The sequence below is a fragment of the Zasmidium cellare genome (assembly GCF_010093935.1).
Source record: "Zasmidium cellare ATCC 36951 unplaced genomic scaffold M409scaffold_9, whole genome shotgun sequence".
In the NCBI taxonomy this organism is placed as follows: Eukaryota; Fungi; Ascomycota; class Dothideomycetes; order Mycosphaerellales; family Mycosphaerellaceae; genus Zasmidium; species Zasmidium cellare.
This window is the reverse complement of record NW_022986953.1, coordinates 830143-852591: the sequence shown is the minus strand read 5'-3', so window position 1 is coordinate 852591 and position 22449 is coordinate 830143. Positions and strand designations below refer to the sequence as shown.

The 22449-nt window shown below is 54.6% G+C and overlaps 9 protein-coding genes across 9 annotated transcripts; 2 read left to right on the top strand and 7 right to left on the bottom strand.

The window, feature by feature from the left end:
- Positions 1 to 214: 214 nt before the first annotated feature.
- Positions 215 to 4300, bottom strand: M409DRAFT_52349 (uncharacterized protein; the record flags this gene model as incomplete). The annotated part of the gene is made up of 1 exon (XM_033812060.1): positions 215 to 4300. The coding sequence occupies one exon, from the start codon at positions 4298 to 4300 to the stop codon at positions 215 to 217; it is 4086 nt and encodes a 1361-aa protein (XP_033670753.1).
- A 246-nt stretch (positions 4301 to 4546) lies between these two features.
- M409DRAFT_20277 (uncharacterized protein) lies at positions 4547 to 4987 on the top strand (the record flags this gene model as incomplete). Its single annotated transcript, XM_033805311.1, has 3 exons — positions 4547 to 4636; positions 4713 to 4865; positions 4931 to 4987. 3 exons carry the CDS (start codon positions 4547 to 4549, stop codon positions 4985 to 4987), a joined length of 300 nt encoding a protein of 99 aa, XP_033670752.1.
- Positions 4988 to 5489: 502 nt separating this feature from the next.
- M409DRAFT_20276 (uncharacterized protein) lies at positions 5490 to 6443 on the bottom strand (the record flags this gene model as incomplete). The annotated part of the gene is made up of 3 exons (XM_033805310.1): positions 5490 to 5555; positions 5610 to 5728; positions 5786 to 6443. 3 exons carry the CDS (start codon positions 6441 to 6443, stop codon positions 5490 to 5492), a joined length of 843 nt encoding a protein of 280 aa, XP_033670751.1.
- Positions 6444 to 6960: 517 nt separating this feature from the next.
- Positions 6961 to 8591, bottom strand: M409DRAFT_20275 (uncharacterized protein; the record flags this gene model as incomplete). The annotated part of the gene is made up of 3 exons (XM_033805309.1): positions 6961 to 7340; positions 7409 to 7642; positions 7694 to 8591. 3 exons carry the CDS (start codon positions 8589 to 8591, stop codon positions 6961 to 6963), a joined length of 1512 nt encoding a protein of 503 aa, XP_033670750.1.
- A 472-nt stretch (positions 8592 to 9063) lies between these two features.
- M409DRAFT_20274 (uncharacterized protein) lies at positions 9064 to 10835 on the bottom strand (the record flags this gene model as incomplete). Its single annotated transcript, XM_033805308.1, has 2 exons — positions 9064 to 9428; positions 9485 to 10835. The coding sequence occupies 2 exons, from the start codon at positions 10833 to 10835 to the stop codon at positions 9064 to 9066; spliced, it is 1716 nt and encodes a 571-aa protein (XP_033670749.1).
- Positions 10836 to 11274: 439 nt separating this feature from the next.
- On the bottom strand, positions 11275 to 12063 carry M409DRAFT_20273 (uncharacterized protein; the record flags this gene model as incomplete). Its single annotated transcript, XM_033805307.1, has 1 exon — positions 11275 to 12063. One exon carries the CDS (start codon positions 12061 to 12063, stop codon positions 11275 to 11277), a length of 789 nt encoding a protein of 262 aa, XP_033670748.1.
- Positions 12064 to 12325: 262 nt separating this feature from the next.
- Positions 12326 to 14138, bottom strand: M409DRAFT_64849 (uncharacterized protein; the record flags this gene model as incomplete). Its single annotated transcript, XM_033816251.1, has 3 exons — positions 12326 to 12507; positions 12557 to 13716; positions 14116 to 14138. 3 exons carry the CDS (start codon positions 14136 to 14138, stop codon positions 12326 to 12328), a joined length of 1365 nt encoding a protein of 454 aa, XP_033670747.1.
- A 368-nt stretch (positions 14139 to 14506) lies between these two features.
- M409DRAFT_20271 (uncharacterized protein) lies at positions 14507 to 18863 on the bottom strand (the record flags this gene model as incomplete). The annotated part of the gene is made up of 2 exons (XM_033805306.1): positions 14507 to 17457; positions 17603 to 18863. The coding sequence occupies 2 exons, from the start codon at positions 18861 to 18863 to the stop codon at positions 14507 to 14509; spliced, it is 4212 nt and encodes a 1403-aa protein (XP_033670746.1).
- An 899-nt stretch (positions 18864 to 19762) lies between these two features.
- On the top strand, positions 19763 to 22313 carry M409DRAFT_52346 (uncharacterized protein; the record flags this gene model as incomplete). Its single annotated transcript, XM_033812059.1, has 3 exons — positions 19763 to 22126; positions 22177 to 22238; positions 22289 to 22313. 3 exons carry the CDS (start codon positions 19763 to 19765, stop codon positions 22311 to 22313), a joined length of 2451 nt encoding a protein of 816 aa, XP_033670745.1.
- Positions 22314 to 22449: the final 136 nt, after the last annotated feature.

Sequence of the window (22449 nt, the reverse complement as noted above, 5' to 3'; positions counted from 1 at the left end):
GCATGTGAAGATGTGCGGGTGTGCAGAATGCAGGGCCTCGACGCACCACTATCATCGTCGTGCAAAGACCAACCACAGTCTCTCCGTCTGCTCTCCACACTGCACGGCTCTATCACAGAGAAAAACCCCCACAGTAGTACAACCAAATCGCTCAACAGCCTACACACATCCCACTCCCCATCATCCAAACCCACCACCCACCCTTCACACACATCTACAACCCCTCCCACCTCCCAAACCTCCTCCACTCCTCATAAACCCCCCTCAACACCGCCCTCTCACTAGCATTCATCGCCGCACTCAACACCCTCACCCCTTCAGAATGATACCTCTCCATCGCCTCGATCACCGTCCACAGCCCCGGTTTTAACGCCTCCCGGACGCCTTCTGGGCCTGAACCGGCGAGCAGCTGCGCGCAGTAGTGGTGCAGGATGTAGGGCGCGTATTGGCCGGCGCGGGATTGCGCTTTGCGGGTGGAGTCGATGAGGGATGAGGAATGGGGGGTTTTGGAGGTTGGTCGGATTTGCGGGTTGGAGAAGGATTCGAGGAGGCGGGCGAGGAGTTTGGCGTGGTGGATGGGGGTGGTGGGGTTGGAGGGGGTGGTGGCGGTGAAGAGTTGGGTTAGGAGGGCTTGGAAGAGGGCGACGAGGAGGTGGAAGCGGCCTTGGAGGCGGGAGCGGTGGGATGCGAAGAGGGTGGAGAGGACGTTGCAGATGTCGGGGTAGAGCGTTGAGGCGTGTTTGTAGGTCTTGAGGAGGTTGTGGAGGGTCGAGAGGGTTTGTTCGATGCCGTATTGGTTGACCATGAAGGACTTGTCCTTGAAGATGATGGCGAGGGTTTGGAGGGCGATTCTCCTCGCTTGAAGGGTTGTGTTGTTGGCAGCCTCAGCCAGAGTCCGATCAAAGATCTGGTATGCCGTGAAGGACTCGGTGCCTCTCAAATGTCCCGTGCCATCCTGCGATCCTTCAAGATCCTCGTGACTCAAGTTCTTGATGGCTTTCTGCTGAAGAATGAGAGAAGCCGGAGTCTGAGGGCTTTCGTCAAGCATCATCTGCTGCAATGCACCAGTCCATTCGTCATCGTCGGCTTCGAAAGCGTCCTCAAAGGTTGAAAGCACGGTCACATACTCTCTCGCCGAAAGATCTCGCTGAAGCAGCTTCTGTGCGAGAGGGAGCAATCTTCTCCCAGCAGTGGGATCGAACTTGCAAGCAACCTGAAAGCTGGCTACCTTGATCCTGGACAATTCGGGGAAACCTTTTCCTGGCAGACCTTCATCCTCGAAATCCAGTACGGTGTACGCTAACGACTTCACCATATCGGCAAGCTCCATACGTGACGGTGAAGGTCTGAGTGCATCGGGTATCATGACCAAAGCGTCAAATATCCACAAGAGAGGCCCCGACTTGCCGCCCTCTGTCCAGATAGAGAAGCAAGATCCTGATGTGGAGATCAGCGACTTGAACTCGGCTGCAATAGCACTGAGGTAGAGGGCGGTGGCGTCTGAATCTTGAATGATTCCCGTTGTATCTGAGTCACCTTGCCCCACTGCCCCAAAGACATTCTTGAAGAGGACGATTGAAGCCGTTCGAGTGGCTGGCGTAAGCTCCTTGCCAGTGCGTACTTGCTCAATTCTCTTCTTGGTCTGCTCAGAGTGCTTCACCAGAATCTCGCGCGTGGACTTCTGGTTTCGTGTGGCCATCAAGGATCCGACGAGACATCTGACCAACTCGTCGAAGATCTCCAAGTTCTTCAACGAGTCGAGAGGGTGGGCAGGTTTCGAAGCGGACTTTTTGCCTATGCGGCTGTCACTGAACCAGCTTACAATATCCCACACGCCCTCAGCGTCCGCCAGCAAACGAGCCCCACGGCAAGGATAGCGCAAAAGGCCAACCATCAAGGCCAGGCGCTGCTGAAGCTGAACTGATCCAGACTGAGTCGACGGAGGTGGTTGGAGTTGTAGAAGAGCATCTAAAATCTCCACTCGTTGCTCCTGATCAAACGTGGCCAGATCGGCGGCTGCGAATGTTGACAAGACCACAAGTTCGAGCTCCGACGTAGGTTGGCTGGCATCCTTCCCTCGAAGACAGTCGAGGAGAGGAGCGATACAGTCATCAAGTACAGGTCGCTCGGGCAAATTCGAGGCAGTAGAGACCAAAGCCCGCAGTCGTAGAACGGACAATTCTTGACGTTCCTGTCCTAGAGCTTCCGCTTCACTTGCTTCAGCCAACAAGTGAGACACAAGACTTTTTCTGGCATCTGGCGTGCAATATGCGAGTAAGCTGGGGAATCTGAGGAGAACGGGAAGAGCGGCACCCTTTTCTTGACTGAGACGCTCAACGGCCTCTATGCGCACCTTTTGGCAGTCCTTAGACTCACTATACCTTCCAAAGGAGGTGCAGATAGTGGCGACATACGTTTGAGCGGCTTGTGCAATGCGAACTGCGTCTTGAGAATCCTGTTTGGGGGCACATTGACCTAAGGCAGACTTAAAGACGCCTCGGAGATTGTCGTTCAGGCCAGAATCGATGATGTTGTCTCGATTTTTTTGCTGGACAGCCCATGACGGATACCACAAGTTGAAGACACGGGCGAGTAATGTCCAGAGCTCAAAAGGTAGCATTTTGGTGATCTTCGTAGTCTTATTGTATGCCAGGGTCTGTAAGCTACATTGTAGCCTGTCAAGGCCACCTTGCAGTTTAACAATCGTGTTCTCGTTTCGAATGCCTGATAGAAGTCCATCTAGGACAGTGAAGCCTGCGCGAAGTTGCCCGGATGAGGACGGGTCGTCCGACAGCTTCAATGAATCTGGTGTGCTGTTGACACCTGATGCCAGCTTGTCGAAAAGAAACACTATCTGCTCCGAGGTCATTGCTTCCTCGCAGATCTGTGAGAATGGAGTGGCTAAATCTGTCCAGACTGACACTGCAGATTGTCCTTGGGGCCGTGATAGTTGCTCACTCCAGCAGTCGATGAACGAGGTCAAAGTTCTGCTCTTCGCGTGAGCCTTCATCACAGGGATTGCAATCTCTCCTGTCAGCAGCTGATGTTCTTCAGAGGAAGGATGATGTAACGTTATCGCATTGAATAGTGTCTCCAGGAGTATCTTGTCACCGAAAACGTTCGCATCGAGCCTTGCGACTTTGGCGATCAAATTCCAATCAACGTCAGTCGAATTGTCGCTTGAAAAGGCATCATCCTTCACCACCGTGGAAAGTGTTCGAAGAGCGACTTGGTGGCCTTCTCGGTGTATCACATCCAGCATTTCTGCGAGGACCTGATTGCGAAGACTCCGGTCCTTAGTAGAAAAGTAATTCCGGAGGGAGTCGAGTAGCGTCTCGAGCCACGGTCTTTCGTTAAAGCGATGCTTGGGTGTTGGCGTTGCAACTGAACGTAGAGCAATATCGAGCAGTAAGGGGATCGTTTTGGCGATCTGCTGACTGTCCTCCCTCAGGACGGCCATCTTGAGAGGTCCCAGACGCTCCTTAATCTCCGGTTGGTTGGTTTCCGTAGAACGCTGTCGTGACTTGGTTGAGCGACCCTCGCGATCCTTGAAGAACACGGCTCTGGCAGGCAAGATGACATGCTTGGCTGTCATAGCCTCAATAGCATTGCCAGCTGCTCGAGCATCAAACACATCGATTGAACCACGCTTTCGCTTGTGGGACTCCGAGCGCCTTGAGTCTGAGATTTGCCGCAGCAATAGCAGAGCAGGGACGATACAGTTCGCACTGAACAGCTCATCATCAGAGCCTGTTCTCTTCCGGAGTGACCAGATCTTCAATGCTGGCTCCAACAAAGCATACGTTGTAATCGAGTTCGATCCTTCATCTCCGTGGGAAGATTCGTACACAAGTCGAAACCAATTGCCACAGATAGGCGCCGCAACCGAGCTCTCGATGCTGAAGAGTGACTTGATGGCGGTTCCAGAATCGCTCTCGCAGAGCTCAAGAAGTAGATCCAAATTGCCGGCAATGGCATGCATCAACTCCGTTGATAGATCTGTCCCCGAACATATCGTTTGCAATGCATCGATGAATCCATTCGATCCTAGCAGAGAAGCGATTCGCGAAGTCGAGATGATCCGGATGCAAGAAGACAGCAATTCCCAGGTGGCGCTTCCGTTCCTTGCCTCATCTGATGCTTTCAACTTCCCCAGCAGCCATCTCAATATCATCTCGGCACGTGAACTGTGATCGCAAAGAGAATTGGCCTCCTGTAGTTGCGCCTCGAGGCTGGGAAGGCTGTCCAGCGCCTTGAGGCGATCCAGCGAGGACCGCTCAGGCACTGAAATGCCTCCCATGGTGTGTTCGTGTGTTGTTGTCGGGCTGTAATGGAATATCCAATTCAGATGTCGTCTTGACTTTTTTGAGAAAGCGAAGCTTGGACCGCCCAGCGGTCTTCGCTCAACTTCACTCGTCCCTGGCCCAGCAGCAACAAGCACTTCCAACAACCACAGGAGCTTGACCCGACCACCTCGCTCTACGACCACGCCTCACAAACATCTCCGAACAGGCCAATTGAGGCGCGAACCTATCCACAAACCGCAATGGCCGACAAGAACACTTCGACCGCACCCGCCGTGCCTCCGCCAACCCGCCCCAACCGGCCATTGAGCGAGGCATTGTTGAACGAGAAGGTGAGGCTATTGCAATCCCTCGCGGGTGGATAATCTATGAAACTTGGAGAACTTGATCTGACATTGTATGCACCAGTGGGACCACTGCCTCAGCACCCTCCTCATTCGAAGCACGCTCGGTGCATCTTTTGGCGTCATCTTCTCCGTCCTCCTGTTCAAGCGGAGATCGTGGCCAGTCTGGGCAGGTCTTGGATTTGGTGCTGGAAGAGCTTGGGAAGAATGTGATAGCGTACGTACAACACCAAAGAGCTGCGAACATGGATATCTGGGCATGTGTGCTAATACGTCTTCCAGAGCTTCAAGCGCGCAACCGCGCCCTCCCGAGACGGCCTCCGTGTGCTCAGACCTTGAACGGTGAAAGGGCATACTCAATCGATGACATTAGACCAGCTCTGATACCTCTGTCGGAAGAGGCGCATGTGTATTCTATGGAGCCTCGAATCGCGAAATGACGCTTCCTATCACCCCAGCTTTGTACATATGCCTAATAGCCGACCTTTTCGTTTTCAGAAAGGGCAGAACGGAATAGCATGAGACGGTATAGACAAACTCCGAAATCACTATCCTGTACGAAAGTCATTCGGCACAAGGTGAAGTCTCCGAGCATGGGACGTGAAGAGACGCAGCAGACCTTGCATTTCATTTCAGCACACCACAATCTGATCCTTCTGCTAACAAACATGATGACAGTTCAGTGCAAGGCATGACAGGGCACGATTGGACGTCCTGAGTATCCAGCACAGCCTCAGGACAATCTACATCCTGCTCAAACAACGATCCACGACTAATGAAAACTCCCATGCGAACATCTTTCCCACAGCACAGAAACCCAGGTCCAGTTCCGCCAGTTCTGTCACTTCTTGTTCCGATTCCGGGGCATATTCTTGTCCTTCGCAGGCCATGCTGCCGACTTTTTCCTCTGGTTTTGGGCACTGTTAGCAACGCCCACGGAATACGAACGATGTCGACCAACCTTCTTCTGTCCCTTGGGGACAGTCTGCGGCTCTTGCTGCTCTTCAGCCTCCTCGCTGTCATCCTCGCTGTCATCCTCGCTGCCATCTTCGTCCTCGCTCTCGTCTTGCTCGGCTTCGTCTTTTCACATCCGGTCAGCGTACACTTTTCTTGGCGAGAGGTTTGGGAACGTTTTACCAATCTTTGGCGGATTTTGATTTGGGACCGAGGATGCCTTCTTCGTCTTGACCTTGGCCGGAGCAGCCGAAGCCGTGGCCTTCGGACGGCTGTTGGTCCGCCCCTTCTTAGAGACTGGTGGCTGGTCTTCATGTGGTGCGTCTTCGCCGTCATCGTCGTCGAGGGTCGTATCGGCTTTCGGCTTGGGATCAGCCGTGGACGGCTGTCGGTTCCTCTTCTTGGTGGCCTTGCTGGAAGCTGCCGCGTCTGCTGTTGTGGCTAGATTGGATTCGCCGGCGAGATTGATGTGCGAGTCCTGTCTACTCTGGCCCCTGCGAGGACGAGACTTGCCCTTGGTGGCCTGTTCGATGAGTTCCTTGTATTCTTGCTCCTTTGTCATGGGAATTTGGTCTTCTGGCAGAACGACGTGATGGGGGTACTGCTCGACTTCCTCATCGGCCGTGTCTTCTTCTGCTTCAGGCTTCTCTGCAATCGGTGCCACGCCATCAAGACGCCGCTCCAGATTGATCGTGTCGCCAGTGCCATCGCAAGCGAACTTGCACAGGACCCATTCGCCATCGAAGCCAACGCTGCCCAGCACGTCGACTTTGTGAAAGTGGCCTGTAGCTGAAGTGGCATCGGCATTGAGTTGAACTTCACCGGAGAGGTTGACGGACATTGTCGTACGCTTGCGTGGGGGTTTCGACTGGAAAGTTTGATGATCCAAGCAAGAGAAGACGGCAGCGATAGGTATAAATCTCATGCTGAAGAGGTGCAACAAAGCACCGTGGGCATGTCAAGACAAGGACGAATTGTCTCTGATCATGCAGTTTGTCGACGCGCGAAGCGTCTAGCACTGCGCGGTCTTTCATACAAACGTGCACTGAATGAAACTTACAGGCTCGAAGCAAACATGGACCGCTCTGGCCGACGACAAGACACGCGTGAAGGCAAGGAAGACGATTAGGACAGGGAGGCAAGTCGATATCCTTCGCTGTGGGGATGGTTGAGATTGCTGACCAGACGGGAAGGGAGCGTCTCACAGGAAATCTATCATTTGCAGGACATCCATCTATCTATCGCTTGATGCCAAGAAGACTCGACATGGAACATGATGACCAGAGGACGGGTCGACCTCATAACTCTGCACACATCTAACAGAACACCTTGTCTCTCCGAACGCAGGAAATCCGCGCTCACTCAAGCCGACCTTTACCTTTGCCACCCCGTCCTCGTCCTCCCGCGGCCAGTCCTCCCGTCTTCTTGCCCTTCTTCGACGTCCCTTGCATTGCCTTTCCCACGTCCATCTCAGCACCCTCCACCATCTCCTTCTTGACTCGCACCGTCGTCCTCTCTGGCGGAACGGGCGAAGAAGTGCGTCGACGTTTTGATGGCGAAGACTCGTCGAAGACCTGTTCGTTGAAGCTTGGGCGACGCTGCTTGTCTTTGCCATGGTCTTCTGCAACGGCGGATTCCCCAGGATCGTCGCTGTCTGGGAATCGGTTGTAGTAGTCGCTGGCATCCGAACTGACACTGGACAGCTTCCGCTTTGGAGACGTTTTGTGATTTTGGGGTTCTGTTTGATGACTGTCAGCATGCAAGTCTACTTGGGGAGGAGGAGAAAAGGGGCAAGGAGAAACATACGCTTGGGTCGGGTCGGAGTCTCCTCCTCACGATTCGCCATATCTGCGATGGACAACATCTTACTACGGCGCTTTTCGAAGTCGTTGTCGAGTTCCCGATTGAATCCCTCCTCGTCCTCTTCTTCAGAACCTTCAAGAGAACTCCCTTCAGAACTCTCGTCGTAATCAACGTCTGGCTGGTTCCGTGGCTGTTGGCTTGTTGGTGGCCAGGACGGTGCCTCCGAGCCTGCACGAACTTCGAACCATGTCAGTACAGTCTACGCATCGGGACCGAATGGGAACATACCTTTCGTGTCGGCAACTGCGCTTGAGGACGCTCGTAGACCACTGACAGAGAACTTGAGCCCGGCTCTCATCGATGAGTCCCTGGCCGCTGTGATGCCGCCGAGCTGACCCGGCGGACCAAGGATGTCGTTCAGGATCGACTTGCGCTTGACCACAGGCTCATCCGTCAAAGGGACATCTTTGGCTGCTGCTTCCTGGCTGGTCGTCTTTGCATTGGCGTTACCGTAGGAAGCACTTCGAGGTGTTGCAGGACGTTGCTCTGGCTCTTTTGGATCTGCAGCAATGACATTCTCGGTGGAAGGATGGCTTTTCGTGTTCGCCGACATCTCCTCCATCGTATTGAGCTGAGGCTCATTCGTGGCCTGTTGGGATGACTTCCCGACCTCACCTCCCCCTGAAATACTACGGCCTCCAGCTGCGCCAAGTCCAGACACCTCCTTGCCCTTGGGTTTCTCACCACTCGCGGTGTTTACCTCAGCCGCTGGCTTCGGGATAACTCCATTGCTGATGTTGACTCGTGTAGCCTTGAACTGTTCAGCTGGCTCGGACTCCTTGCGTCTCTCGTCACGGTCGATGGGAAATCTGTGGAGCTGCAGGTGCTCCGTCACGTACTTGAACTCATAACACTGCAGGTTCCAGGCTCCATCCAGCTGCAAACGGCCATCGATTCTGACCATGGGCTTGTGAGGAGAGTGTCTGACTGGTGGTGGTCGTTGTGGTGGTGGTAGTAGCGGCAGTTGTTGTTGTGGTGTTCCAGAGGGTTGCCGTGGCTGCGCGAGTCGGAGAGACTGATTCCTCTGCGCTTGGTGAGCCGAGCGAGCAGCATGATCTGGTTGAGGTGGTGGCTGGCCTGCTGCGGCCCTCTGCTTGTCTCGTGCCTTGGTTGTCTTTGCTGCCATGGCGAAGAGTAAGGACGGGCAATGGTTTGGATCGGCGGAATTCCTCAACTGGGGCTCTGTTGAGCGTTGCCCGTGGTTATACTTCTCATCCACCTTTGTTTGTTGTTAAAGGGGCAATCACCTGGAGCGAGATGCCCTTGTCTTTGACGCATTGTCTCGTCTGCAGACGTCCTGTCCATGCAGCGTATATCAGCAAACAACAGATGTGCAGCTCTCTCACGGGGCACCGCTCATGCTGGAAGGCAAGTCAACTTTTCTCGATATTAAGGATATTGTTGATACTGATCATCTAGAGAGGAGGGGGGGGGGGGGGGGGTGTCCTACAATATCGCCTGGCCACGATACGTCTATCTCATCACAACACTCGTCCCTGAGGATATCTCGTTGGACAGGATCATAACCAGCCAAGCCGCCGCCCTAACAGGTTCAACGAAACGAAAGACAACGACTACTTGAACCGATGAAAGCATCCTCACTTTGCCCGACCTTTTCCTTTCCCTCCCCGTCCACCTCGTCCACCTCGACCTCCTCGACCCCTGGCTGTCGGCCCCTCTGACTTCTTCGCCTTCTTCTTCGGAGACTCCTCCAATGGCTCATCCGCACTTCTCTCACCTTCCTCCTCACCCTCGGTCTTGACTCGAGCCGTCGTGTCCGGCGCCATTTCCTCGGATGTCCAACGCAGTTTTGGCAAATTCAACTGTGCGGCGATGTGTTTGCCGACGAAACTGGCGTGCACGCCCGAGGGTTCAGAGCCTTCCCTGCCATCATCACTCGGAGTTTTCGCACTCTCGAAGGTGGAACGTCGTCTCTTCGAGGGACTTGGGCTCTTGGTTCGACCTGGTAAAGGATTAGCATCGAAAAGCAATTGTGTTAAAAACATGGTGTCAACTTACTCTTGGTGGCTCTTCGACCCGTCGACTCTGGGTCTGCTTCGGGACTCTCCTGATCTGGCGTAGCAGCACCCTGCGGTGCTTTGGCTTTGTTCAGTGGATGCCTAGAACCAAAGGCCCCATTGAGCAAATTGCTGAACTCCGGATCTCTCTTTTTTCCGGTGTTAACAGCCTGACTCGACGACTTCGGCTGTCTCTGAGGCTCGGATGGCGGAGGAATCGATTCAATGCTGGGCTGCTTCAACACAGCATCACCCTCGGACTCGTCGTCCTCCATGACCTCATCCTCCTCATCGATGCGGCTCAATCGTGAGTTGACGGCCTCTGGACTACTCAGTGCATCCTCTTCTTCTTCATCTGGAGTAGCAGGCTGAACAGCCTCAGTCTTGGCCGAAGCAATTGACTCTCCGTCGTCGGCAACCTCTCCTTCCTCAGACTCGTTTTCGACCTTGGGGATAAGATCTTGGTCATCCGCCACAGCGCCAACATCGCCATCTGCGATACTTACGTTCTCAACCTGTCTGCTCGAGCTCTCTTGGGATACTGCAGGTGGTGGTGCCTGCGGTCTTCCAGAAGTTGGACCACGATCAGGCTTGATTCCAGCCGTCTCTATAACGTACTCGTTGCCGTCTTCATCCTCAGGCTCATCCACTCGTTCGTCAGGCTGGCTCTCTACATCCTCCTCAGCCGAGACGATCTCCTGCCCATCATCAAATCCGCCCAGCACTTCTACCTCGTCATGTTCAGAACGAGCGTCCCGCGCATTGCTCACATCCTGAGCGCCTCCAGCACTGCTGCCTACCCCTGAATCTCCACCCGTAGACTTCGTGGTCAGAATTCCACCTCTCTTGATAATCTGATTGGACTCGTTCTGTGCATCATGCTCTGGCCGACTTGCCTTGGTGGCAGGCGTGGAGTCCGTCGGGAAACGATGCAACTGCAGGCACTCCGTGACGTACTTGTACTCGTAGCACCGCAAATTCCAGACGCCATCGAGCTTGAGATTGCCTCGGATGTTCACGAGTGGCATGCGTTGGAGCTTGTCCGCTGGGTTTGGGGGAGGAGCCTGCTGGTCTCTGCCACGAGTTGAATGAGCTGGCTGAGCTGGTGGATTTGGTTGATTGGCAGGAACTGGCGGAGCTTGACGAGCGGTCGAACGGGTTGGTGGTTTGTCTCGAACAGGCTTCTTCCCTTCTTTTTTGGACATCTCGGCGAAATCTTGCTCTTGTTCTTGCTGAGGCAGGGTGGCAGGCTGAGATGGTTGATGTGGAGGGTCGACTGCGGTGGACTTCTTCCTGGGCTGCCTCACCAGTCTCGGCGCTGCGTTGGCAGTATTTGTCTTCTTTGGTGGCATGGTGATGGCCTGGAATTCGTGTTTCGGGATGAGTTGAGGAAGGAGAAGAGTCCGACCTCAGGCTCCGTCCTGCTATGCTCTCCATTATATCTTACTCCTCTTTATTCAGTGGCAATCCGTCTCAATGCAACCGCTGTCAAAGCCAAAACATTGTCTGGACCGACGTGTAGCAAACATTTTGTGCTTCTTGCTTGGGACTGCATTCTTTGAAACAAGCCTTGGCTTACGCTCTCCACGATTAGCCCAGGTGTGATGGAGATTGATGGTGGAACAGGTGCTAATTAGGGGTTGGGGAATCGAGATTACTCACTGAATGCCATCGACAGCATTGATACGTCCTGCAAGCCCTTTGCCATACCGCTAACAAGTCGATCAATGAACACCTTTAACTGACCTTCATCTCTGCCGCGTTCCTCCCCGCAAGATCAATACATGCCCGTCAGTCTTCATCCAACACCTCCCCCTCCTCCACATCATCCTCCCACAACTCCTCGGGCCCAACACCATGACCATCTCTCGCCGCTCGTGCAGCAGCAGCAGCTTGCTCCCGCCTCTCCCTCTCAGCCTTGTCTGCAGCGATATTGCACTCAATCTCTTGGATCTGCTCTTCCGACAAGGGCGGACGAGAGTCCCGTGTCGCCACCTCGGCTCGTTTCTGCCCCTGTGATGCCTCTGTATCGACGTACTCTTCTTCCTCCTGCTGGTCCACCTCCTCTGGCGCCTGGTTCTCGAGAGTCTGTCTTGACAATGGGGAGGAATCGGTACGTACTTCCTCTACGCTCGTTAGGAACCGCTGTGCTAATTCAGGTGTGTCCCCAGGCACATTCAGATCCTTTTGTGGTGTCTTCTTTCTCAGGTCTTGCTCATTTGTAGTGCTTTCTCCACGCAAGCTGTCTTCATGAGACTTTGGAGGCACAGACAAGGCTGGCTGTTGATGGGGAAGTTGTTCGGGAGATTGGTGAGGCTCATCTTGGCTAACATGTTGGCTTGCCGCCTCGTCCTCTTCATGATGCTCGGTACCGCTCTTCACGAGCAGCGTCGTTCCGTTGATCTTCGTCTTGTGCAGCTCCAGCCGTTCGAATTGGCCGTCAGCCTCGTACCAACGTATATTCCACAGGCCTTCCTGTCTCAAGCGTCCAACGATTTGCATGATCGGCCCGCGCGGCCGTCGTGGACCGACGATTTTGGTCGGCTTCTGTAGGCTGCCGCCTTGAGAGAGTCGCGCCATTACGTATCCCAAACCCGCCTCTTGTATCGTTGATCTTGCAAGGAATGAGGCTTCAACCTTCAGAAGGAAAATTAATCCTTCACTGCGTCTCTTTCTACTCGTCAGTAGCAAACGAATCATCCAACATCTCCTCCCTGCTCTTTCAACCCCTATCACAAGAGCACGCAGCCACTCAGATCAGACGAGCACGCCAACGTACAGAAACCATGCGATACAGAACTGCAAAAGTAGATCAGAAGCAACGACCTTTTCATTCGCCAACCTAAAACGTAAACCTAAACCCCTCCGTCCTCTCCAGAATCACCTTCCCAGCCCTCTGCCTCTTATTCGCAACATAAAAATACGCCGAGAACGCCAGCACAAAGCCTATGAGCAGGATGTGTGAGCCGATGGATACCCATACGGCTGTCATGTACTTTGGTGCTTCTTGTTGTCGGACAATGACTAGAACGAATGTCAGTACTACAGTCTCGTGGGTGTGGTCGAGACTTACAAGATCCAGCGATACCTCCCGCACCGTTCATAGCAGTGACAGCAGCCGCCGTGAAAGCCCTCTTCCATTGTCCAGTGATGTTGTTCGCTTGATAGGTTGTTATAGCCGCCCAGTTCGAAACGTAGGCTCCAGTTGCGAGGTATGTTCCAATATATCGAACGGTGACCTGCTCTGTAAAGCCCAACATGCAGAAGCCGATGATCAAACAGATGCAGTTGAATATGATGACGGGTCCTCGTAACTTGTATCTGTCTCCGACGATCGAGGACAGGATGACCGGTATAACGGCGTAGTAATACGGCGGCGCGGCAAGGATGATACTCTTGTCCTCGTCGAAGCCCATTCCAGATTGGAGGATGATCGGGAGGAAATAGGATAACGACGTCGAGACCAGATTGAGCAGGAAGAACATGCACGCAAAAGCGTAGATCTTCCAATCACTCGCGTGCTGCAAGACTTTACCCCAAGAGAAGGGATCCACCTGGACGTCCTTACGATCTCTCTGGATCCTCGCCACGGCCAACTTTTGCTCCTCTTCGGTCAGGAACCAGAGACTTTTGTGCGCCTGGTCAGGGAAATCCACGATCCAGAAATACGTCACCACACCAAGGACCATGGCGATGAGTCCTTGGACAAGGAACATATACCTCCACCCCTCCAACCCGCCCTTCCCATCGAGGTGATTTAACCCCCAATTGACAATCCCCCCGGTAGCCAGAATAATGACCTCCCCACTCTGCAAAAACGCAAACCTCGTCTGCTGCTCCCTCCTCAAATACCACGTACTGATCAGATATGTCAACCCAGGATAAATCCCACTCATCGCCATGCCCAGCAACACCCTCAACGCAATCATCTCCTTCCAGGTATGTATGAACGCTGTGCACATGGTGATGAGCCCGAAACAAAACGTTATGAACGCAAACCAGATCCTCGGGCCGAAGGTCCGCACGGCGATGGTGCTGGGCAGCTGGAAGACTATGGAGGAGATTGTGAAGATGAAGATGCTGACGCTGTAGCGGTTGCCGAGGGTGAGGTCCAGGTCGGTGAGCATAGAGGTGACGCTGGCGGAGGAAATAATGCCACTGTCGAGGAGGTTGAGCGAGCAGAGGATACCAGCGATGGTGCACAGTCGTAGATCCACTTTGAGCCGGAGCTTTCTTTCCAGGTCGGTTATGGGGACGGAATCGGGATCGTTTTGGCCATATATTTCTTCATTGTCCTCGTCTATGAGCACCGGCTGGGTGCTGTCGTCGGATATGTGCTTCACGGTATCCGGTGGCGAATATGCCTTGGACGACGAGGAGGCGTCGCCCATCATCACAGCCTTTTATCAGTCTAGAAAGACTCTTGATCGGTCGGAAGAGTGTGTATGACGGACTGTGTAACAAGGATGAGGTTCGTATATGCTTTTTGACTTTATCGTTGCGTGATGGATCTTGCTCCGGTTGAGAGCCATAACCGGGATCGTCGCCCCCCTCGGTCATCGGGATGAGCAATCACAGCAAAATCTGCTGCTATCAGCGGGGCTTTTGTTCTCATCGTTAAGCAGCACTTACTCCGGCTGGAACATTCGATGCATTGGAGCGAGCTAGTGAAAAAGGTCCACTTCGCCAGAAAGGATTGCAGCATTTCGCCGAATCTACAGCCTCATCGAGCTCTGGACACGGAACGTGAGGTAAGCAAGAAGCCAGCATGTGATTATTACACTAGGGTGAAGTGGTAGTAGTACAAAGAACGACCCTGTTCCAGCGGAAAGGTCGAGTCAAGCAGTGCCACAACCGAACAAGGGGGTATTTTTCGCCTTTCCAAAAGCGAGCTTGACATCAACAGAACGCTTTTCCACTCAATGATTCTCAATCCTTTTCAATCCTCGTTCCATAAATGCGCCAAATAGTATAGGCGCTTGTTACAAAGCAAAGCATACTCGTACAAGCCCAACTTTTCTCGCTAAGAACGCGGCACCGAAGCACGGGCGTCGTCGTATGCATACCGAACGCCATTGCCAGCATGAGAGACTGGCTCATAATACACAGGACGACGGTCATCACGGCGGTCGTCGTAGATGGGTTGTGGGTGTGCACCTGGAGGGAGAGTTGTGTACACAGTAGGTTCGTGACGCCGTACGTACTGCTGTTGCTCGTACGGGTTTGGCGCGTACTGCACCGGTGCTGGCGCAGAGTCGATGGGAATGAGCTCCAATGGCCGGCCATACTGATCCACGTAAATGGGGTTGGGGGCCGCGGAGCGCTCATACTGATGCGAGTACGAGGCGTACTCACGCTCAGGCATCTGTACATACTGCACAGGAGGCTCTCTGTACGTTGGCGCATGTGCAGGTTGCTGGGCGAACTGTCGATCGCCATCGTACCCGTACTGATACCTTGGCGTTGGTTCAGGGCGTGCCTCGACATAGGTATTGCGCTGATTCTGGTCGAACTGTCGGCTGTTTTGCGAAAGTGCTGCCTGAAGAGCGGCCAATGGGTCATTCGATGCTTGATGCGCATTCTCGTGACGGCCACTGGACCGTCGACTCTCACTCTGATGAGTGCCGGTGATCTCGTAACCTGGCCGCGAAGGTGGCTCAACATAAGGTTGATATGATGAACTGGCAGGCCTGTTGGTGCTCGACGTCTGCGCATTCCCTGCCTGCGCCGGAGTTTGGCCAGTGAGGGCGGCCAGAATGGCGGAAATGTCCGGTTGTCCACCTGGTGCAGATGTAGCAACATCAGAAGGCCGTCCGACTGACGGACTTCGGCTTTGCCTACCCAGCGCCGGCTCTGCTTGGCGCTGTTGAATGCCCTGTAGTGCAGCGAGTGTCTCGGGCGTGAAGTTGATCCCAGCTGGTGGTGGCACTGATGGGACCCGCGCCTTGCCAGCGTCCGTGTCGAATTGAGAGGGGTCTGGTGCTTGACTCTTTGGCTGCACAAACATAGGCCGGCGCGGGTCATACTCATCTTCTCGTGGCTCCGGTAATGGTTCTTGCGAAACGCTGCGCCCCGCGGCACCATTGGATGGCTGTCCCCCTTTCTTCTTCTTCTGCGAAGCCTGCGACTTCCTGGCAAGTCGCTCGATCAGACTCCTAGCAGGGTTGTCATCGTTTGTAGCTTCCGTAGCATCTTCGGTCACCAATCCAATCTTGGGCAGTGGGTTCGGGAAAGCCTTTGGAAAAGCCACCGCGATCAGAGCCAACTTGCTGTCATCCATGCCTGGCGTGCGGAGGAGCTCGCTCACAACATGGCCTTCTGGCAGTTCGATCATGTCCTTTGTCCAATCCGCATAACGAGCTTGATACTGAGCCTGATGCATGAGTTTGAAGTGGGTGATCAGAGATGAAGTATTGTACTTTCTCGCACCTTGGACACGAGTCCAATACGAAGAGTGATTGCCAGTTCCATTCGGCTGTGCGGCAACGCAGGACTTGCAGGCCAATCCATGGGCATTCTTCAAGGGTCGCATCACCGTATTTGTGGCCAGGGCATCCGTCAGGAGATCTAGGTTTGGTGGCTGCTGTTGGAAATACTCCACATATCGCACGGCTGCATGATGAATGACAGTCTGGACTCGTATGCATTCTAAGATGTTCTTTACACCGTCAAGGGCATCCCAAATTTCGCGGGCATCATTGGAAAGCTTGGTGATCTGGGCATCATGGCTGATGTCCGCCACAGGCTGCGCTTGGATCTGCGCTGGTTGTGAATAGAAGTATCCGTTCTGTCCGGCATGCGAGGCGGGCGAAGCAAAAGGTCTACTGTGGCTGGAGGCTGAATATCCGTTGTGGGCTGCGTGGTACTGATTGTCGGCAGGCTGTGGCGCTGGATTCGGAGCCGCAAATGGACCTTCATGGTTGGCCTGAGGGGTGTGACGAGCTCTGCCATGGGATTTGTAGTCTGAAGGACGACGGTCCACCGCGAGCCATTGTCCAGGATTGGTATGGAACGGAGGGTCTTCAGGCCATTGGGCAGTCTGCCAATGAACAACAATGTTGCCCTTGCTGAACGCCGTGGTATGCTTGGCACCGTAATGTTGGATGAGGCCTTCAAACGCGAACCACTTGGGATTTCTCTCCTTGGTACAGCCAGGGCAAAGGAAAAGCTCACGCTTGTGGACGTCGGTCAAAGGCCTCACCTTGTTGTCATATACCCACTTCATGTTGTCGAGGGATAAGAACGGTTCCAAAGGCGGTGTGCCCTGCTTGCCATTGTCCTTCCTCTTTGGGGGCTCGAATCTTGGAAGGAGGCCCAGTTGCTTGTCCTCGGTATACCGCTGGTTAACATGCAACAAGACATGAATCGCAAAGACGGGAGCATTGCTGTTCTCCACGAGCTTTCCAGCATTCCATCGGCCATTGATGAAGTCATCCGCATACTCACCCAAGGTCTTGCGCAAAGGCTCTTGAGCTTGTTCATACTCACGGTCATACGTCTCCTTGGCCGGCTTGGGAATTATTTCATCTGCTGAATTCAAGGGCATCGCGGCCTGGAGGACAGCAAGCTGGGATGCTCGCTCGTGCTCAACCCATTCGGCGGCCTCTCTCTTCTCCAGGAGCTTAGGCTTGAGTATTTCCCAGGCATCGTCCGTCATTGGCAGGGCAATTTGCATGGCAGCCTGGAAAGAATCGATGTGTTGCAACACGTTTGGTTCCAATGGCGGTTCGAGTTCCCTGCATCGCCGCTCGATGTCTGCCTTCCTGGACTGCCGGGCTTGTTCGGCCTCTTGTAAGCTCCGTCCGGCTCGTGGATGGTGCTGCTGAGGCTGGTGCTGGAAGTGCGGGAAGGGTTGTGCAAAAGGCATGGAGTGTTGGGTGAAGTGAGGCTGAGGATAGTGTTGCAATGGAGCCTGTGGCAACCCAGCGGTGTTGCCGTGGACATGAACGGGTTGGGGCAAGGGATGAGTCGTACCTGTACCGTCAAGATCAGTATCCGTCGTTCGCATCAAACGAAGATCTCTTGGCTGATAAGTGCGCGTAGCAAGCGCATGAAGCAGATGGCGACGCATGCGAAGATCGGAGGATAAACACATTCGACAGTGGAAAGTATTGCTTACCGTTGGCCGCCACAGGCGGCTGAGTCCCGTTGACTCCAGCAGACCTACTTTGAGCATCCTGAACAAGGCGCGGAAAAGAAGAGAGATCATACTCCCTGAGCACTTGGGCCAGATCCGTGCCTGCGCGCATGTTCAACTCCCACTTCTCCCAGCGGGCGCAGTCTGCCATGGCCTCTTTGCCCTTGGCGACCAGGCCTTTGCGCCATTCATCCGCCGCGCCTTCACCTAAAGTTTTTGCCAGTTCTGCCTCATCTTTGATCGCGTCTAGCTCAGGTTTGTAGTACATTTTGGAAAAGCGGAGGTTGGCAGGAATGTTTGCCAATAGGCGTAGGGACTCGGTGGCGAAATGGTGGTCTTGAGATCGAAAGCCGTGGGTAACACCGTTGCGTAGAGGCGCGTAATCAGGATTTGGGAGGACTTGAATATCCTGTCCACTAGTCAGTCCAGCAGTGTACGAAGAAAATAGTAAGGGACTTGCCTTCAGCATTCGGTCCTCCAGACACTGTCCACACGAGCGAACCCGGAAAGGCCATATCACCCGAACACCATCAGGACCTGGACCTGCGGTGTAGACGGATGTTGCTGGTGTCTGTACCGACTGTTTATCGCAAAACTGGCAGCGGCGTCCACCTAGCAACTGGAGCATCTGGAGTTCAGACAAGCCGTTCAGCGGCCTTGGGAGGGTGGTGAAATAGTTCTTCCTGGACTGGGTCCAAATGCTCTCGCTCTCCACGGGTTGCACCTTGCCTTGGTTCTTCTTGGCCACTGGAGGTTGGGCTGGTACAGCAGTAAGGTACTGGGAAAAACTCTTGCAAACGCGTAAACAACGAGCAAGCATGATGGGAGACAGGTACTGCGAGAAAACGCGCTGCCAGATCTCAACGGGCATTCCGGCAGTAGGTGGAGCGACAGGCTGGTGCTGGGCGCGGGCCATGTACACCTTGCGCTTCTTGAATCGCTCAGCAGCGAGGAGACTGGCGGGACTGTCAGCATTGTCACTGTCACTCAGCTTGCGCTTGGTCCCAGCAAGAGTGTTGGCGGCGACGGCATCTGGCATTGGCTGTGGCTGTGGCTCCGGTGTGGCAGGACGGCTGGGCGAGGAGAGATCCATTTCGGAGGAGTCGTCGTCAACGTCGCTGGCTTCGGCGACCCCATTCCACTCCGGCGGCGGCTGGTGGTGCATTGGTATGTCCTGGGCGTAAAAGTCCTCAGAGGACGAGGGGCGCGCCTCGCTTGACTCGCGCCAGTCCTCTCCTTCCATTTCGACGGCTAGAGATCAGTCTAAATAGAAAGGAGCGACATCGCGGGCAGCTGCTGGAGGGTTAAGACAGAGAGAAGGAAAGACACTTGTTGATGACAGCGGCAGAAGCGAGTTCTGGCTGGTGAAGGCGCGGCGCGCAGCAGCAAAAAAGGTGAGGTGAGAGAGAAGAGGAGAGGCGGATCTTATGCCTTTGCGCGCGGACACTGCTGCAGCAGTTGGATGCGCGGGTGGTGGTGTGGTGTGTGTAGAGGTTAGGGTGTTGCGACAGTGAAAGACGACCAACCAGAAAAGCAGGGCGAGTGAGCGGCTGTTCCCGCGTGAAGTCTTGGCACAGGGAAAGGGGATCGATCAGGCCGGTGCAATACCTCGTGGTCACAGTGCAAAAGTGATGGCATATTGGTGTCTGTACGTGTTTAAGTGGGACGAGACGATGCAATATAACTTTGCCTTGAGTAGTGTTGTCGTTGCATTATTGTTACTGCAGACACAGTATAGCTGTCAACATGGCCTCGCACCGTGCCTATAGCACATAGCGCTGGCTCTGCCCAGGCTCCCATTGCTCTGCTACGCGCGTCGTACAATGTCGTAGCCTTGCCGGAATAACAGTGGGAGCCTCTCTTCCACTCGAATGCGAGCAGCGTATTCTGTACGAACAAAACGAGTGCCTGGTCGCAACGCCTTCCTCAGCCACGTGCTGTGACGTCTGCGAGCTCGCTAACCTAAGCACAAGCTGGCTGTCCCAGCTCTCTCTGGCTTATGCGCGTTGCAGCCTTCACGTCTTCAGACACCCTTCAAACACTTGGAACATCTTGCCGTTCGACACCACGGCTGGACCAATATCTTGAACGAACCACTCCGTACTCCCGCCGAGCGTGCCCTGCTCCAAACCCTCCCCCATCATGGCTACCTTAAACCTGTCCCAAAACGGACCTTCCATCACCGCCAGCTACCAGAAGATCGTCAATTCCTCTCCGTCCGGTCCAGCTTCTTCCTCGCCAACCTACGGCATCTGGGCTGTCTTCTCCGTCAAAGCGCCCCTCGCCAATGCCTTCCAGGCAGACTCCGGGAAAGAGAGTGTCCTCAATGTACAAACAACAGCCGAGGGGGAATTGGCGGACTTGATTGAAGAGTTCTCGGATGGGCGCATCCAGTTTGCATTCGTCAAGGTCAAGGACCCAAATACTACTCTCCCTAAGAGCGTACTCGTTGCGTGGTGTGGCGAAGGAGTGCCGGAGAGGACCAAGGGATACTTCACCAGCCACCTCAATGCCGTAGCAAAAGTACTGCATGGGTATCATGTCCAGGTCACCGCTCGATCTGACCGAGATCTCACGCCTGAGGTGATTGTGCAGAAGGTAGCAGACTCTTCCGGCTCCAAATACAGCGGCGGAGGTTCTGTACCTACCCCGGCATCATCCGGCCCTCCTCCACCGGTGGCATCAAAACCAGTACTGCCTACCAAAAGCTTTGGAGCTGCTGGCGGTTTCCAGCCTCTTGGCTCGAGATCCCGCGAACCTGCACCATCTGGCCCAACAGATGCGGACGGGTGGGGGGATGATGCGCCTCCAGTTACGAGATCGCAGCTGGAAAAGGTCGAATCCGCCTACAAGCCTACCAAAGTCGACATGGCGAGCTTGCAAAGCCAGCCCCAATCGTCAGGATATCAAGCGCCTCTGAGGCCAAACAATAGCGGAGCGGATGTTGTGAGCGGTGGCTACCAGCCAGTGGGCAAGGTTGATATTGCGGCTATCAGAAAGCAGGCTCAGGAGAGCGGCAGCCTGAAGGACGACCGTCCAACTGTTGTCAAAGGATCGTACGAACCCGTGGGCAAGGTTGATATCAACGAGATTCGACGAAAGGCACAAGGCGCACCACCACCTGTGCAAGCCCCTCCGCCGTCACAACCTGTGGGAGAAGAGGACGATAGGCCCAAATCTCTCGCTGAACGATCTGCCGCCTTCAACCAGTCCAAACCTCTTACCGAGCTACCGAAGCCCAAGGTCGCTAATCGATTTGGGGGAGCCGCCAGCACGTTTGCCGGAACCAAAGCCCCAGCACCTGGAGGTTTCGAGGCCAAGCCAGCCCTCACATCTTCGGCACCGGTTGGCGCTGTGAACAAGGCCTTCGCCGATCAAGGCGGCAAGACTCCAGCACAGCAATGGGCCGAGAAGAAGGCACGCGAGAGGGGTACAAGTGGTGCTGCCGACACCCAGCAACCGGGAGGATTTGGCAGCGCCGCATCACCTATCAGGAGCCAGCAAAGTGGCGGCTGGCAGAGTGGGTATGGAGGCAAGAAGTGGGATGTACAGATTCCAACGCGTACAGGAGGAAGCGGTATTAGTGAGCAGCGCACTGGACAAGAAGAGCCAGTCAGAGAGGAGAATGAGCCTCCAGCCGGCGGTGTCTCATCGATCAAAGACCGCTTTGCTGGGGCTGCGCCCATGGGAGCTGCGCGCGAGCCAAGTGGTGGTATTCCAGAGCCTCCGCCACTTGACACCTCCAGCAAGCCGAATGCTGGAGCTCGCGGCATTCCAATACCCGGCCTTCCACAACAGCAAGAACCTGACGTGCCGGCAGAGCAGCATCAAGTCCTTCCGCCACCACCACCCAGGCCGCAGCCAGATGATGAGGAAGATGAAGACGACTCAGCACCACTACCACAAGGCTCGCCCGTGCGAATTGCAATGCCCGTGGGTCGTGGTGCTGATCCAGTTGAGCCAGCCGAGCCCTTACCTCCACGACCTGTTCCTACCGACTCGCTCGCTCAAGCTGTTGACAGCCACCGCGAATCCGAACCTGAACCGCAAGCACAGGACGAAGACATCTCTCGATCGGCCGCACAGCACGCCGCGGCCGGCACTTTCGGTCAGACCGAGGATCCACGAAGCGCCGGGGATTCTGGAGGCAAGGAAGCCGTTGCACAGTACGACTACGACAAGGACGAAGAAAACGAGATCAGCATGCGCGAAGGCGAGCGCATCACGAACATTGATATGGTGGACGATGATTGGTGGATGGGCGAGAACAGTCGTGGTGAACGGGGATTGTTTCCTTCGAACTACGTCGAGCTGGACGAGGTTGGTGCTTCAGGCGGTGCTGCAGCCGTGCCTCCACCCCCAGCTCCTGCGGTCGATGAAGCACCTCCTCCAGGCCCACCGCAACTTGCTGGTAATGGACTTCCAACTGCGACTGCCGAGTACGACTACGAGGCTGCGGAAGAGAACGAGCTCAGCTTCCCTGACGGCGCGAAGATCATCAACATTGTAAGTTGTCGAGGGTTGAGGCCTTGTGAAGCTTGACTAACGTCGACTAGGAATTTCCAGACGACAACTGGTGGCAGGGTGAGTACAGAGGCCAGGTTGGCCTATTCCCAAGGTAAGTACCAGCAGTGTCCATCGAAGGTATCTTGTGCTAATCTTTCCTAGCAACTACGTCAAACTCGACGAGTAATTGGGATTTGAGCTGTAGAAGTGGTCGACAGGCTTGGCGCATAGCAGTAGATAAGTGGACATCAAAAGCGAGCATATCAGTACACTCGTGCTTCTTCCAACCTTCAAGACATGGTGTGAACTCGAGTCCGTCTGCT